Raw genomic sequence first — 15,662 nt, forward strand, 5'->3', positions numbered from 1 at the left:
GCTCAGTTCATGCAATTCAATAATATGTAACAAATTGGGTGGAACCATGCATGGGGTTGTTGAATGATTATATAGGAATGTAGATCTGAGATCTGTGTGCCATATTTAGTAAGTATTTATCATTGTGAAATATTAATATAAATGCTCTTTATATAAATTTTGTACATAAAAAATTGTGTAGAGTCCTTATCGATAAATGGGATCATTTGAGAAATGTGACCTACTAGGAATGTACAGTTCTTCCAATTTAATTTTTTCCTGATCCCAAGAAAATACACATTTTAAAGTGTTGCAAACAGATGCTATATTTGTGCAGTCATACACTGCTTTTTGGACATGAATCTGAAGAGCAGCAGAGATATACAGTCTATTCTACAGGTACAGTTCCCTGACTTCCTTGACATTTTCTTTAGACCAAATTAAGATGCTGAGCTTGTCGATCGAAAGGTCGGCAGTTCAGCAGTTTGAATCCCTAGTGCCGTGTAACAGAACGAGCTCCTGTTATTTGTCCCAGCTTCTGCCAACCTAACAGTTTGAAAGCATGTAAAAAATGCAAGTAGAAAAATAGGGACCACCTTTGATGGGAAGGTAACACCATTCCATGCGCCTTTGGCATTTAGTCATGCCACAGAGACATCTTCTGACAGCGCTGGCTCTTCAGCTTTGAAATGGAGATGAGCATGCTCTCTAGAGTTGGGAACGACTAACACATATGTTAGTCATATTGTTTAAACATAAATAAGAATTCTATGACTTTGCTAAAAATCAAATACAGTCAATGCTCCTGACTTTTGGAGGCTGCACAAAGAAAGAAGAAAATGAAATAATCTTGCATCTTTGATTACTTCAATCAGACAGATAAATAATAATATTTAAATTGAGATGATAAATTGTCTGCCTGTCTTTCTATCTCTGTCCCTATCCCTACCTCTCTGACTATCAAACATGTTCCTTGAATACATTATTTTGAATTGTAGCCATACATGTTATTAGAGTTAAGTACAGTACAACAAAATATGAAAAAATATTAAAATGTAATTTGCATTTGATATATACTGTGTTTGATTTATTAAAGCAAAAACATGGACCCATGAAAACCAGGATAAACATTCTCTTAAAATAAAATGCTTGAACATTTTAATCTGTGATGGCAGCTTCTAATGCTAGAATTTCTATTCACAAAGTTGAATACTCAGTTCCATTGGTTTCAATGGGTCCATATAAATTTACAATAAATGATAGCCTTAAAATATAAGAAACACATTTTCAGGACATATATCCTGATAACAGCTTTACAATCAGTTTTCACACTGTTTTTAAAGAAGAATTTTGCAGATTTTTTTTTCTTTTTACTAAATTTGAAACCTTTTGCAGATCTTCACAAATTATATTCAATATATTCAATGAATGCTCATTGTACAATGTACAATGTACATACTTCTCCATTTCATCCAAACTAATCCTCATGCACACACACACACACTATTGTTTATTTAGCAACCTCAAAAATCAGATATCGCATCCAAAATGGTCTTAAAGCATTTGAATTAGCTACATATTGCATGAATTAGCCATTAAAGAGGGAAAAATTAAAAATTATGAAGATTAATTTGTAAAGCAAAAGTGAGCAAGGCGAGGCAAGAAAATGGTTACTAAAATTGTTTTATAAAATAGCTCTAAACGTATCTGAGCTGATGTTGCACCTAGAAATATATGAACCAATAACAATATCATTATTGTCATTACTAAAAAGGCTCATTAGAAAAAGCTTTAAAATTCTAACTACTTCATAAACTATTTAGTTGTGGGAACTATTTGTTCCCAACTGGGATAGTACTTACTACTGCCCAGGTTCACATAGATCCAACTAATCAATTAATGCTCATTACAAGAAGAAAAATTAAGTAAGCTGTAATTTAAGTAAGTAAGTGATTTGCTAGGAAAGTGACTATGAGAGAGATGTCCTTTCTACATGTTTGCTTTGATTTAATTTTAATCATACTGAGAGTAATCTAATGCTTCAACATTTAAGACTGTCAGGTGTTATAGAAGAGGACAGGGAAAATTTAAGAACTGTTTTCACTACATTGTTGTGTTTTTTGCAAGATGAAGAGATGAAGTTTGGACACTTGAGAAATTTATTCTTTGCCCTGATACAATTGATTGCTTGTATTCCCTCCAGCTTTAAACTGGGATAACAATATGTTATTATTCCCACAGACATTACCGTGTTTCCCCAAAAATAAGACCCTGTCTTATATTTTTTTGAACCCTGAAATTTTTGAATTCAAAATATTGCAGCCACAAATATTCCTTTTGGGGGGCAGGGCTTAGAAACTTGCTCTAAGAAATGCCAAATCTCAGCCAGCAGGTTGGGTGCACAGGTATACAACTTGGGTACAGATTTATGGCAAGAACAAACATTATCTAGGATATACAAGAACAATATAGAATTTAAAAATGGAGGAAGTAAACCATCTAGCAAGGAAGAATATTAAAGGAGGATATGGCTGAAGGACATGACCTCCCTTACAGTACTTGGAGGACCCTGAATAGGTTGAGAGATGGAGTGTAAAACCAATATGTTCATGTGGAGACTCTAAGTGGATAACAACATGCTATGAGAGACACAGATTCTGGCCTATCTGTGGTATGTTAGCTACTACAAGAAACATGTACCGATAATGACTTATATTTGACCAACAATAAATCCAAAAAGGTGGCTTCATTCTGACAGTTTAAAGTTTGATCGACATGAAAGAAGACGACCATGGTCCATTTCAATCTAGACTGATAGGAAGTGCAGTTGAAATCTCTTTAAACAAAAAAAGGACACTTTCCCATTAAGACGATAGGGTTCTTTTAGTTGGGGAATTTGGTCTATTCCAGAATTAGGGAATTATTATTTGATAAATGCAGCTAATGAAGCAGCTACAGTTTCTTACTATAATTCAATAAGAGGAGCTAAGCAATCTTATATAAGGAGTTAAAGGCACACTTTTCATTTATTTGTATTTCTTTTCACTCCAGTGACATTTATGGGATGGAAAAGGCCTAGTTAATGCTTTGTTCAGTTTAGCTTATATATAAAATAATCTGAGCAAAATCTTGCAGACTGCTGAAAAATGAGACTAAGAAGAAAAAGGCTTTCAAAATGTTTCATTAATAGTTAAATACCACAATCTCCATTTACCTTCAAACTTATTTTATTTTTGAATTTTATTTATTACATTTATATGACTACCCTCCTTACAAAAAGGAGTCTAGATGGCATACAGCAATCAATTTCATGTTTTATGCTATCTTTATTAGTTTATAAGTGACTAAGGATGGCAAACATATCCAATATGCCTATTTTCTCCACAACAACAATCCTATGAGGTTTGTTTGCACTGACAGAGAGCGACTGGCTCAAAGTCACCAGCCTGGCTAAGGTGGGACGTCAGAACCTTAATGATTAGAGCAAACTGATTCTGCAACACCTGTACAAGGAAGTTATTTTTTGTAAGTTTAAATTTTAATTAGATCAAAAGTATTCATATATATATATATATATATATATATATATATATATATATATATATATATAAAATAATATATATATATTATTTTATTTATATACCGCCCTTCTCCGGAGACTCAGTGCGGCTTACAATGCATTAAGCAATAGCCTTCATACTTTTGTATATTTTATACAGTCAGCTTATTGCCCCCACAAACTGGGTCCTCATTTTACCTACCTTAGAAAGGATGGAAGGCTGAGTCAACCTTGAGCCTGGTGAGAATTGAACTCGCAATAACTGCAGGCAGCTGGAAGCTAAATACTACCTTTAACAATAGCATTAGTCTGCTGCGCCACTCAGGCTCCTTTTTATATGGAACAAGACAATATGATAAAATAATAATATGAAAGCAGCCAGCAATCTAAAAATATTAATAAAATATAGAGGGATTTAACATAATTTAGAAATAGATTTTGTTATGCATAGAGAATGTGGAAAAATAATGCAAAACAGAAATGTTTCCCTTGAGTGACTATTAAACCTGTTGTTTATGAAGCATATATGATAATAATGATGATAACAATTATCAAAATACTAATTGTCAAACTAACTAAAGGCATAAATGTAGAATCACATTTACAAGTTAACACTTTGACAATACTATCACATTTCAAAATATAACAAATGTATACACGTTAGCAAATGTATATATTAACTGTATATTATTATAGTTTATAAAATATAATATAATAAGATACATATATATATATATACACATGTACTTTATATATACATATATATATATAATTTATTACACAATAAAAATAAATATAATAAATGAATATTATTATATAATAATAAATATAATGATGCATGTATACGGACGTCTATACCTTACTATAACTCTAATCCAATTTCTCTAAATTCTCTATTTCTGATTTGCAAAGTGTAATGAGTAAAATATTGAAAGGCTGTGACTACCATGTTTCCCCGAAAATAAGACCCTAATATTTTTTTGAACCCTGAAATAAGCGCTTGGCTTTATTGCTATGAGTTCAAAAGCCCGATTGGGCTTATTATTAGGGGATGTCTTATTTCGGGGGAAACAGGGTATCATACATAAAGTTGTAACCATTAAGGTCATAGAGTGCATTTCATTGTCACACAGCATTAACAAAAAGTTGTATTTTGCACTGTAGGCATTTCTTCCTTCATTTGACATTTACTTAGATGTATGTCTTATTAGTACAAAAAATGCTTTAAATATAGAAATATATCTAACATGGAAAATGCTTAAGTAAACTTATCAAATGTATGATACATGAAAGTTTGCTATTTCAAAATTAGATGAAAAATGTTTTCTCTTTTTTCTAATTAAAATGTACTTTCCATTTATTTATTTTACTGATTATTTTTATTATGTGTATTTTCATAATTAATTCATGTTTCAAGTAATTTAAAATAACTATATTACATAATCATTCAATTTTATCCTTCTGCTCTTTCCATTGCATAGCATATATAAATGTGTGTGTGTGTGTGTGTGAAATATGAAACTAATTTGTTGGTACCTGCTGCTGCAAAGGATGACTATAAAAGTATTACTGTATACGTGTCCTGATTTGGCTTCCTTTTAGCAGGTACATATGCTTGTATCAGGAAATGGAAGCTGTACATTCATAGCAGTGGTGGGTTTCAATTTTTTTTACTACCGGTTCTGTGGGTGTGGCTTGGTGGGTGTGGCATGGCTTGGTGGACATGGCAGTGGAAGGATACTGTAAAATTTCCATTCCCACCCCACTCCAGGAGAAGGTGGGCAAAACCCCATTTCCTCCCGATCAGCTGGGACTTGGGAGTCAGAGAATAGATGGGGGCAGGGCCAGTCAGAATTTTTACTACTGGTTCTCTGAACTATTCAAAATTTCCTCTACCGGTTCTTCAGAACTGATCAGTACCTGCTGAAACCCACCTCTGATTCATAGATGCTCTAAGCACCTGGATTCATACAAGCTATCCAATTCTGTGTAGCAAACAAGCAAAAACATAACATGCGCAGTGGCTCTTTTTTTATTTATCCTATTAAAAATATAAGACCATTGTTTGTACTACTTTAATGTATTAAATTTCTGGCTTAAAGCAGAAACAGAAATTAATTAATTTTCAGAATACCATTTTATAAACATAATCTGCATTGTAAATAATATAGCTTTTCTTTTCTATGAAAACAATAAAACATTTTAAAAAGCATTTATGGAATTTAATTGGTGCCATAAATATTTCAATGCAGAAGAAGAGTCATATAAAGCATGATACAAGCATGTCATTAATTTTTTAAAAGTATAAATAAATGTGAATTATAAAATGTTTAAATCAGCCTAATGTCAAATTCTTCAGTTTATGTATAAATAAGAGCTCTTAAAATTGTCATTCTTTTGGAAAAGCATGGGATCATCCAATGTTTGCTTTGAATACTCACAAGAATTTTTTTTCCTATTTGAACTCACATTTGTATTCACATGAAGTTTTGGTAATATCATATTCTCAGTTTCATATTAATTCCAATGGGATCTTCCAAATGTTTAAATGCCTAAAATAGCTTTTCCTAGACTTGTGCAAATTATTTTAAATTGCACAAATATTTTTAATATGTCTGGCTTCTGACAGAACATCAGTATATAAAGGAGGATGGCACTAGCTATTTTTCTGCCAATTTTTTCCATTTCCTCCTTCCATTCCCACTTTTTCCTTGAAATAACCAACCATGTTATTAGTTCAAAAACAGTGTTGCTTTCATGTATTTTGTGTTTTATTGAATTAAGCATTTTATAGAACATACAGCTCCTAATTTGAGTTCCTCTGAATATCTGGAACTATAATTCAGCTTAATTTTGGCAATGAACAACATATGGAGATTCCTACACTGGAATATATTGAATACATAATAAACTGGATTCATGACACTTCATTAGGCTAACCCTGCCCAAAGGACATGATCTAAGTAAGGTGATTCTGTAACACTATCTAAATGTACTCATTAGTAAACCTGAATCAATTCAGTGGAATTATTTCTAAGTTAAATTGCACCATTTTTCAAGAGCAGGAAACTGTATACAGGATTATTTCTTCTATTTGAATTTTAAGGAGCTAATAATAATTTGAATTATTGTTAGAATAATGAAATATATGATTGGTTAATTACAACAGCATGTGCAATTCCATTTTTTCTTTCAATTATATCTAGTATTTAGTGATTTATAGATATAGGGTTATGGCCTGGATAAAGATTATTTGGTTGAGTTTAGTGATACTAAAAAATTCAATATGACTTGGCCTGGAATTTGAATTTTCCACTGTGGAATACTTTGCTGTGATATGATGTAAGCACAAATCATCTTAAAGTTTCTTCTATAATTTGAAATGTAACTGTAAATATTTAGTTGACGCCCAAAGATTATGGCTTTGCTATTCCTGTGCAAACATTCTTATGCTGAACATACTACGATAAAAATATAACCAAGATCCTATTTTTTTAAATTAAGTCAAAACTGCATGTTCTCGGTTAGTCTTCTCCAAATTGTCTTCCAGTTCCCATGATTCCTAGGTATCATCATTATTCTATGCAACCACATTGATATTTTACCAATTGTTATGGAAATGAAGATAGAGGGTCTTAGGCAATTTATTTATTTATTGCCTACAAAACATTAGTTGATTATTGAAAGTTATTGCTAATCAAATTAATTAAACATACTTTGGTGACGTAGCCCTCTTTTAGAGTCACTTCTCTTTTCCATTCATTTTTGCATAATAGTGTTATCAACCACTTAGTAAGAATTCTAAGTGGCCCTGAAATATGGTACAATATTGAATGTGGCAGCAATTAAATTACATAAGCAAATCTCTAACCTATCTTTAAATATCTAAACCACACTCATAAGACAACAGACCAACAATAAGCATAAATAATACCACAATGATACACAAGAAGATTGGCTTCCTTCCAACCTTCTTAATACATGCATACTACTCTACATTACTACTAGGAATACATTGGATAACAATTAACAAGTGGAAATAATTTCTTTAAAAAGTACTCAAAAGTTTTTTTTAACTAATTTGGGAATGATAAAGCTATGCGAATCTCAGGAAGAAAAACTGAATTTTATAAATGAGGGGCCACCACTGAGAAAGGCCTACTGTACTTGCCTATGTCAACATGCCACATTCCAAATGATGAAAGACATCTCAGAAAACAAACAGACTTCTTCCAAACTCTTGCCAGAAAACCTTTTAAATACTAATTCCGAATTGAGCTGTGGGAAGTCTGCCCAAGACTAATGAGTCCTAGTCCATCACTTGGTGGATTAAATCTGAATACATTTGCATGTGAATAGCTATGAAGAAAATACTTCCTTTACTTTTTGAGAATTCCCATACAAGTTTCTAGGCAGCATTTCAGGAAAAAAAAAGCCCTTCCTGAGTGCAAGGCAATGAATATCTTTTGTGACGGCACCTGGTACCAGTAACTTTAAAATAAATTTACACTACTGTAAAGCAACCCTGTTTTTTGGTATCTTGCTAACAATTAATCTGATTCATTTCAATATCCTGCAATTTTTGTATAATGTGGTCCTTTAATTTAATTCCTTTGTTTTAGCTACTGAATAAACAATGTTATTATTCTTTTATTATGCTTTGGATGCATTTAAAGTTAAGATTTTTGTACTATATATCAGTTTTTGAGCTGCTGTTTTAAGAAAGCTTAGCCAATTGTGTGTCTGTGTGTGCATTCATGTAGGTTATCTACAAAATTGAAGCTGCATTCGTATTCCTACTGATATAGGAATAAGATATTTAAAGGAACTAGATTCAGTGACACTGAATTGCATCTGGATTGCACCATAAATCCTGTTATTAAACCAAGGCTTACTTCGGATTGTACTCTAATTGAATCAAATTCTCTGATACCTTGTGCAACACTTCTTCAAATTCTTGCCACATCATTGAGATACTCATGCAGCTTGTTCTACCTACAGTACTTGGTACTGCCACATTTAAAGAATCAACATTATTTAATTATTACAATCCTCATTACTAAAACTCTAAAATTATTGGGTATGCAGCAAGACAAGAATCAGTGTAGCATCATCATGCTTATAAAAGTGCCTCTGATTTCACATTGCTCCAAAAATGTGTAACTGGAAAATGAAAATAGTGGTTGATTTTAATACAGTGCTTGTTAAATATGCTTACCTATTCAGAAAAGAGCACAAATGAAAGCAGAGTGGGAGTGAACATTTCATGACAAGCATTTTATAAGCTTGTATAACATGCTATTAACATTCTGTTCATGTCCAACAGCCCCCCAAGGTTGCTTAGCTCTGTTACATACATATATATGTTGAATCTAAATAGCATTTCAAGTTGTCAAAATGAATGAAGCTAAATAGCACCACATGTTATCCAAAAAAAGGTCTGGAATGTGATTAACAATGGTTACTTCTGCTGTATTAATTATTTATTTATTTATTTATTTATTTATTTATTTATTTATTTATTTATTTATTTATTATTTAAATTTTTATACCGCCCTTCTCCCGAGGGACTCAGGGTGGTGCACAGCCACAATAAAACAACATATATCCATAATATTTAAAAACAGTTTAAAACATATTAAATAATTTGGCCCTTATATTAAAAAACTAGAAAACTAAACACCCATTAAAATTCATTATTTAAGCCAGCCTAGCCTGTTGGAACAGTAAAGTCTTAAGGGCATGGCGAAAGTTACGTACCTCCGGGGGCAATTCATTCTAGAGGGCAGGTGTCCCCACAGAGAAGACTGGGGGTCACCAGTCGACATTGCTTGACTGACGGCATCCTGAGGAGTCCCTCTCTGTGGGAGCGTGTTGGCCGGTGGGAGGCTATCGGTGGCAGAAGGCGATCTCGTAGGTACCCAGCTCCTAAGCCATGGAGTGCTTTAAAGATGGTAACCAGCACCTTGAATCGCACCCAGAAGACCCCCGGAGCCAGTGCAGCTCGCACAGGAGAGGGGTTACATGGGTGCGCTGTGTCACTCCCATAATCACCCGCGAGGCCGCATTCTGGACCAGTTTATTATTTATTTATTTATTTATTTATTTATTTATTTATTTATTTATTTATTTATTTATTTATTTATTTATTTATTTCCCATATCTATTTATCATTTCAATTGTAATTCTTACTTAGATAATATTTCACTGTGATTTATAGTATTGCTTTCTGTTACAATGTTAGTTGCCATTAGGATCTAGACAAATGCATAAAATAGGATATGAATAAATACCTTCTCTAAATGCTGATCACTCTTTTTATCAAGCCTGCTGCCAATTGAATCTATACTAATCTAATCTAAAATATAGCTGGCTGTGTTGATCTCTTTATTCTTATTATTTTAAAGCAAATAATTTCTTGATAAAATATAATAGGCAGAGGAGAATCAATATACAGATTTGATAAATTATAAAATATTAATTTATAGCTGTTTTTCCTGTACAGTTAACGCATTTTATGCAGTCTTTTTCTATATAATAAGTTTCTTTATGACAAGGATCCAATCTGCCAAAAAGCTATCATTCTGCAGAATGATATCCTTCATTCTGATTACAAAATATTTTAAAATATCCTAATAATGCTATAAAAATGTTTGGAATATACACTATTGTTCCCAAAAATATTCCTAATTCTTATTCTCATTGCTAGGGAATGATGCTATAATGGAAATCCTGCCCCCCAAAAAAGCAACTGCCGTGAAAATTATCTCTGGAAAATGTCTTATTACACTAACAATGTCTTATCACTGAAAGCGGGCTGGAATAAGACAGTTATTTGGTTTCATTTGTAATTGCCTACCTGATAACTATTTGTGTTTTTTTTAATAGTCCCACATTAGAGGCATGCTGCAGTTTTGCAATCCAGCAGGTGCCTTCCAGCTACAGAAACAAGGATAGCATAAAAGTACCTGGAAAAATTGCTGTCCTTGGCAGCCTTGAAAATCTTAGACCCAAGATTTACTGTGCTCCCTGGGCTCTCAGATAAATAAACAAGGCAAGTATATAAAGTGCTTCTCAACAACCTGTTCATATTGGCTCAACAATAGTTCCTGGGGCCACACTTCATGTTACATAGCTGTTGTGTGGGGAGATAGTGTGGTAGATTAAGTATCTTCCTTATGGCTGATTTCTTTTTACCAGATATCCAGGAGTAAGTGTGGCTGATTTTAATGGCTTTTACACCTAATCTAATTTGCTAGATTTACAGTATATCTAATTTACATTATATCTACACGATATATCAAACATACAGTAAATTTAACAAATCTAATCTATTTAATCTAGATTTATAATCCAGAAATCTATTTTATTAGATTTGCAGTATAAATTCAAACAATGAAACTTTTTGTTGTCCATCTTATGGAAAATTATCAGTGAGTAAGACAAGCATGTTTGAGTGTGCAAGCAATTTACCACAGGCTGTCTCACAAAGTAGAAATTAAATTCTGGAAATCTTAGCATTCAGCCAAATTTTAATTTAAGTATATAACCTCATACTATGACTTAAATGCTATTTCTGTTGAAATCAATTAACTCCACAGTTAATGGCATTATAATATATGCTGTTTTCTTGGAATTATCTGATGTGGAAGAGCTTACCAAACCAACACTTCATATATCTAGGCCCTAAACCAAAACAAATGGATTCAGATTAAAATGCAGTCCTCTTAATCTCATATATTAAACAATAGTATTCTCATTGTAAGTATCAATACCTTCCTTTTTAAATCTTCAGAGGGGGAAAGCAGAGAAGGGAAAGTAATTCTAGAAGTTTTAGTCTCCAAAAGAGTTGCCAGGGTGGTGTTTCTTTTCTTTAGCCAAGAACTATTTTGCTTGGCTTGCTATAGCTTGGTTTGACAGGAGAAAAAACACAACAACAACTTGCCAACTGCCTAAGATTTAATAAGCTGAGCTGCAAATGCTATTGGTTTTTGGCACATCATGATCCCTGTACACCACACAACATAGGAACCAGAGGTTTACTTTGGCTGTTGTAGTCAATGCTTTTGGCCAATATATGCTCTTTGAGCCAACCAAGGGTATGTTTAGAGAGTGTGGTTTTAGCTGAGGTGTTAAAAAGCTTGGGTTGGCTACCTAGCCAACATTTGTACTGAGGGAAAGATGTGACCATTCATGTCTACCCAAACAGGGCATGAAACCTACTGGCAGGAAAACATTTCCCTTTACCCCATATGGCAGCATGACAGAAACTTCAAAGGTGCCCATTGGCTTCCTTCCAAACCAGCTCTAAGCATTTATAAGCCAATGATGACAATACAAGGTGCTATGTCAGCCTTTCACCCCAATATGGAACCATCCAATTGTGCTGGTATGTTATCAAATGTTCATTCAGATAAAAAAATTACAATCTGTAATCCATACCAAACTGGGAGGGTTTCATGATGAGGAGCCTTAGCTTTGTATCTAAGGCAAAGCAGTATCTCTCTCAGGAATTTATTTTTACAAAACCCTATATAAATCTGATTCTTACAAAACCCTACATACTTCCCAAATAAGGTTCAGAACATGGGTATCACTTGTCTGAATGCTGTAATATATTTCTTAATTCAAACAGCAATACTTATTTAAATGGTCACCGAACTTGTAAAACACCATTCTGAATGGTTCACAACTAGAATAATAGAAAGTCAAAGACAGTAAAAACCAGGTGCATGAGTTACAGTACACTATAGTAAAACATTAGTTTGAATCACTTACAAATGTATGTTTCTTTGACATACTTGTATATATATATTTGAATTTACATGAAGATCTTTTTTAAAATTTCAGATGAATCAGTAAGCTGATAGATACTGACCATGACAGGGAATATCCATAACAGCAAAAAGAAATGTATTTTTCCCATAATCCAAAAGCCTAGGATCTACTTTTTAGGAACAAGCCATGTAGGAAAGCTCAAGACAGCTAACAGATACTCATAGCCAAGAGAATCAAAGCTTTTAATATTGGAAACAAGAATTCCTGCCATTTTATAGCCTTTGGATGACCAGGACTGTACTTAATTTTTTCATATGGAACAAAACGGTGCAAATGGATGGGGCTAGGGATTCCTGTTTTTTCCCTCTGTCTTTTTGTGGGACAAAGAGAAATGTGTGGGGGGGTTTATATATAAATTTTAGGATTTATAGCATATTTTCTGAACATTTCCTATCCTAAAGTAGTACAATTTATGCCATCAATTTCAGTAACTAGGATTAGAGATGGTTCTGGAGATGCAGATGTTGAAAATGTTACCGTTACCTGCCTAGATTAAATCAGTCAGTACCACAAACATGCAGAGACATAGACAAAAATATTATGTTGTCTCATTGCCATTAAATATTTTCTTCATCCAGTTTTAGCATAAAGTGATGGTTAAATATCCAATTCCTAATGTTCTTGGTAAAAATGATGACTGGCAAGATCTGAAGCTGTGAAGTGAGAAGCCCAAGCATAAATAATCATATAACTAGAAACCAAATACTCACTTTGTCCCTTGTTTTAAATAGGTCAATATAAGTAGTGTTCAACATCTTACCATTTTAGCTTCTGAATGCATTGGAGCAACTTGAGGTGAAGCACATGGATTACTGAGGTTTGGACTTTGCATTCCCATGATACTTGAGTTCATAGACATATGTCTTTCCATCTTGAGAAGCGAACAGAAAGGAGAAATGAGTTTTGACATGTGGAAGATAAATCTAAAGATCAAAGATAATTGTAATTTTCATGACATGTTGTTTTTCTTTAAATAAGCAAGAGCCAAGCTATAGATAAACATAAGAGTAATTCTATAGGAAAGTTTTATCTAGTTCAGTGTTTTGTTCCATTAATGGTAACAAGCTACATCTGGGAAGTTGATAGATTTTCTGTATGATATTGTGTCCAGTCAGGATGGTACTATCTTTGCTGATTGCCTTTATCACAGGAAATAAAACACCCGCACCCACCCACCCACAAATATATAGTAGTTACTTTGAAAGAAATTTATCTTTTAACTAGAAGTACAAAGTTTGAGTTTTAAGCTTGAATTTTTTTATAATAGCAATAGCAATAACATTTAGACTTATATACTGCTTTATAGTGCTTTACAGCCCTCTCTAAGCAGTTTCCAGAGTCATTATATTACCCCCAACAATCTGGGTCCTCATTTTACCTAAGACTGAGTCAACCTTGAATAATTTGTCTTTTAGTTTAAAAAATAACTTAGGTTAAGTAGGTATAAAATATCACTACATGAAATTATGGTTAATACTATCTAAATTATCTGGAATATTTAAAAAAGTTATTGTTAAAAACAATTCCTAACAGAATTGTTAAATTTGGTAGGTATAAAAGCTCCAGGTTCCTATCTTAAATTAAGCACTAATTAAAAAGGTAAAGCTAAAAAGATGTTCCTGCATCTGCAATGCAGATCTTGGTAGATTTCATGGTATGTGTGTATGTATGTGTATATGCTTGCATGCATGTGTATGTATATATGTAAACACATAGGCACACAAACACACACACAAACACACACTACAGGGAAGAGAGCCAATAAAATTGAACCCTGGAAGAATCAGAATAAAAAGTATGGGTGTGCACACTTACACATATACACACACACACAAATACATATACACATTCTCACATTCACACCTTTCTATAGCACGTAATTCAACCTTGGGATTTGCTACCATAAGAAATGCTTGCTATCAACTTGGGTGGCTTCAAAAGGATATTGCCCTAACTCATTGGAATCAATGGTTCTTAGTTCTAATGACCATTAGAATGCTTCTGAAGGCCTCAGTTAGGTAACTAGACTTGTCTGGCCATTGTAAGAATAGACTGCTACACTAGATGGACCAGGAGCCTGATCTAGCAGCATTGCTCATACATTTATGCTAATTATGCTCTTACACTATTTGTTACTTTTGAAACGATACATATAGAAAAGAAATATACTTACTGGCATCAAGACAGCAGAGGATCCAGGCATTGTAGGATTAGGTAAAGTCCCAGGCATAGAAGCAGGCATGGGCTGTCTTTGACGGTTGTGCAGGTGTAGCAGTGATGATAAGGAGCCTGGAACAGGCCTATAAAAGAGGAACATGGAAGAAAGGATTAAATATAAAACTTCAGAAGAAAACAACTGCACATTCAATGATTCCTATTTCAAAATTATGAATATAAAGTTAACATGTTGTACAACAATTCTCAAATGATTAAGATCCAGAATAAAGAGTATCTAGTCTAGTACCATAAGAATTCTCAAGTGCTTCCTTCCCATACCAACTTTTTGGTGATATTACATGGGAAATGAGGGGGAATGTTGAATAAATAAGGTGAAATCCAAAGGGAATGGGAATTCCTATAGGATAAAACCATCCAATAAATTTTCACATTCAGATTTGTTTTAAAATTTTGATGCAAAAGTGAGAATGAATACAGAATTTGTTTGAAACGCTATCAAATACCTGCATAAAAAAAGCCATATTGTCAGATAGTAAAACTTTGAGACTTGCCTCATTTTACAGTCATAATTTTATGTTTACTAGATTCTCCAATATTTTGAATTATTTTAACAGAAATTTTGCATTGAATAATATCTTTAGTTTGTTTAAGATTAATGCTAAAAATCCATCTAAATATTTTAGGGAATAATAGTTTGAATTTAAAACCACTTAAATATTTTCTGGATTTAGCAAGCCACATTACTTCAAAAAAACAAACAAACTGTAATATTGTTTCCCAACACTGGCAGTAATAGTGAAAGACATCAGCTTAATATGCGCAGCATAAAATATAAATAGGTACTATAATCAATTGGCACATTTCTTGTCCAAGGGGTTACACAACAAATCAGAATCTGTTAACCAACTAAAATGTCTTTGAAATCAACAGGAAACTTATAATTAAAAAAAAGTTTAAAAGGTACTTATATTACATCAGTGTAATATAAAAAGGTTGTTGTCCTTTGCCTCTTTAAAGTAGTGATATTCTACCGTGTTTCCCTGAAAATAAGATCCTACCTTATATTTTTTTGAACCCTGAAATAAGCACTTGGACGTATTGCCATGCG

At 33.0% G+C, this 15,662-nt stretch overlaps 1 protein-coding gene across 9 annotated transcripts in view; it reads right to left on the bottom strand.

The window, feature by feature from the left end:
- CREB5 (cAMP responsive element binding protein 5) overlaps positions 1-15,662 on the bottom strand; it is a 266,380-nt gene that overhangs the window by 48,051 nt on the left and 202,667 nt on the right. For all 9 annotated transcript variants that reach the window (XR_015733985.1, XM_087892619.1, XM_034402318.3 and 6 more), the window contains 2 exons: positions 14,550-14,676; positions 13,137-13,247 (listed from right to left, as the gene is read on the bottom strand). Coding sequence is in view for 8 of the 9 variants with exons in the window: in XM_087892619.1 (XP_087748745.1) it covers positions 13,137-13,247; positions 14,550-14,676 (238 nt within the window). In the remaining variant the exon portion in view is untranslated. The remainder of the gene's footprint in view (positions 1-13,136; positions 13,248-14,549; positions 14,677-15,662) is intronic.

The sequence above is a fragment of the Pantherophis guttatus genome, chromosome 4, assembly GCF_059756535.1.
Source record: "Pantherophis guttatus breed Tessera chromosome 4, ASM5975653v1, whole genome shotgun sequence".
Lineage (NCBI taxonomy): Eukaryota > Metazoa > Chordata > Lepidosauria > Squamata > Colubridae > Pantherophis > Pantherophis guttatus.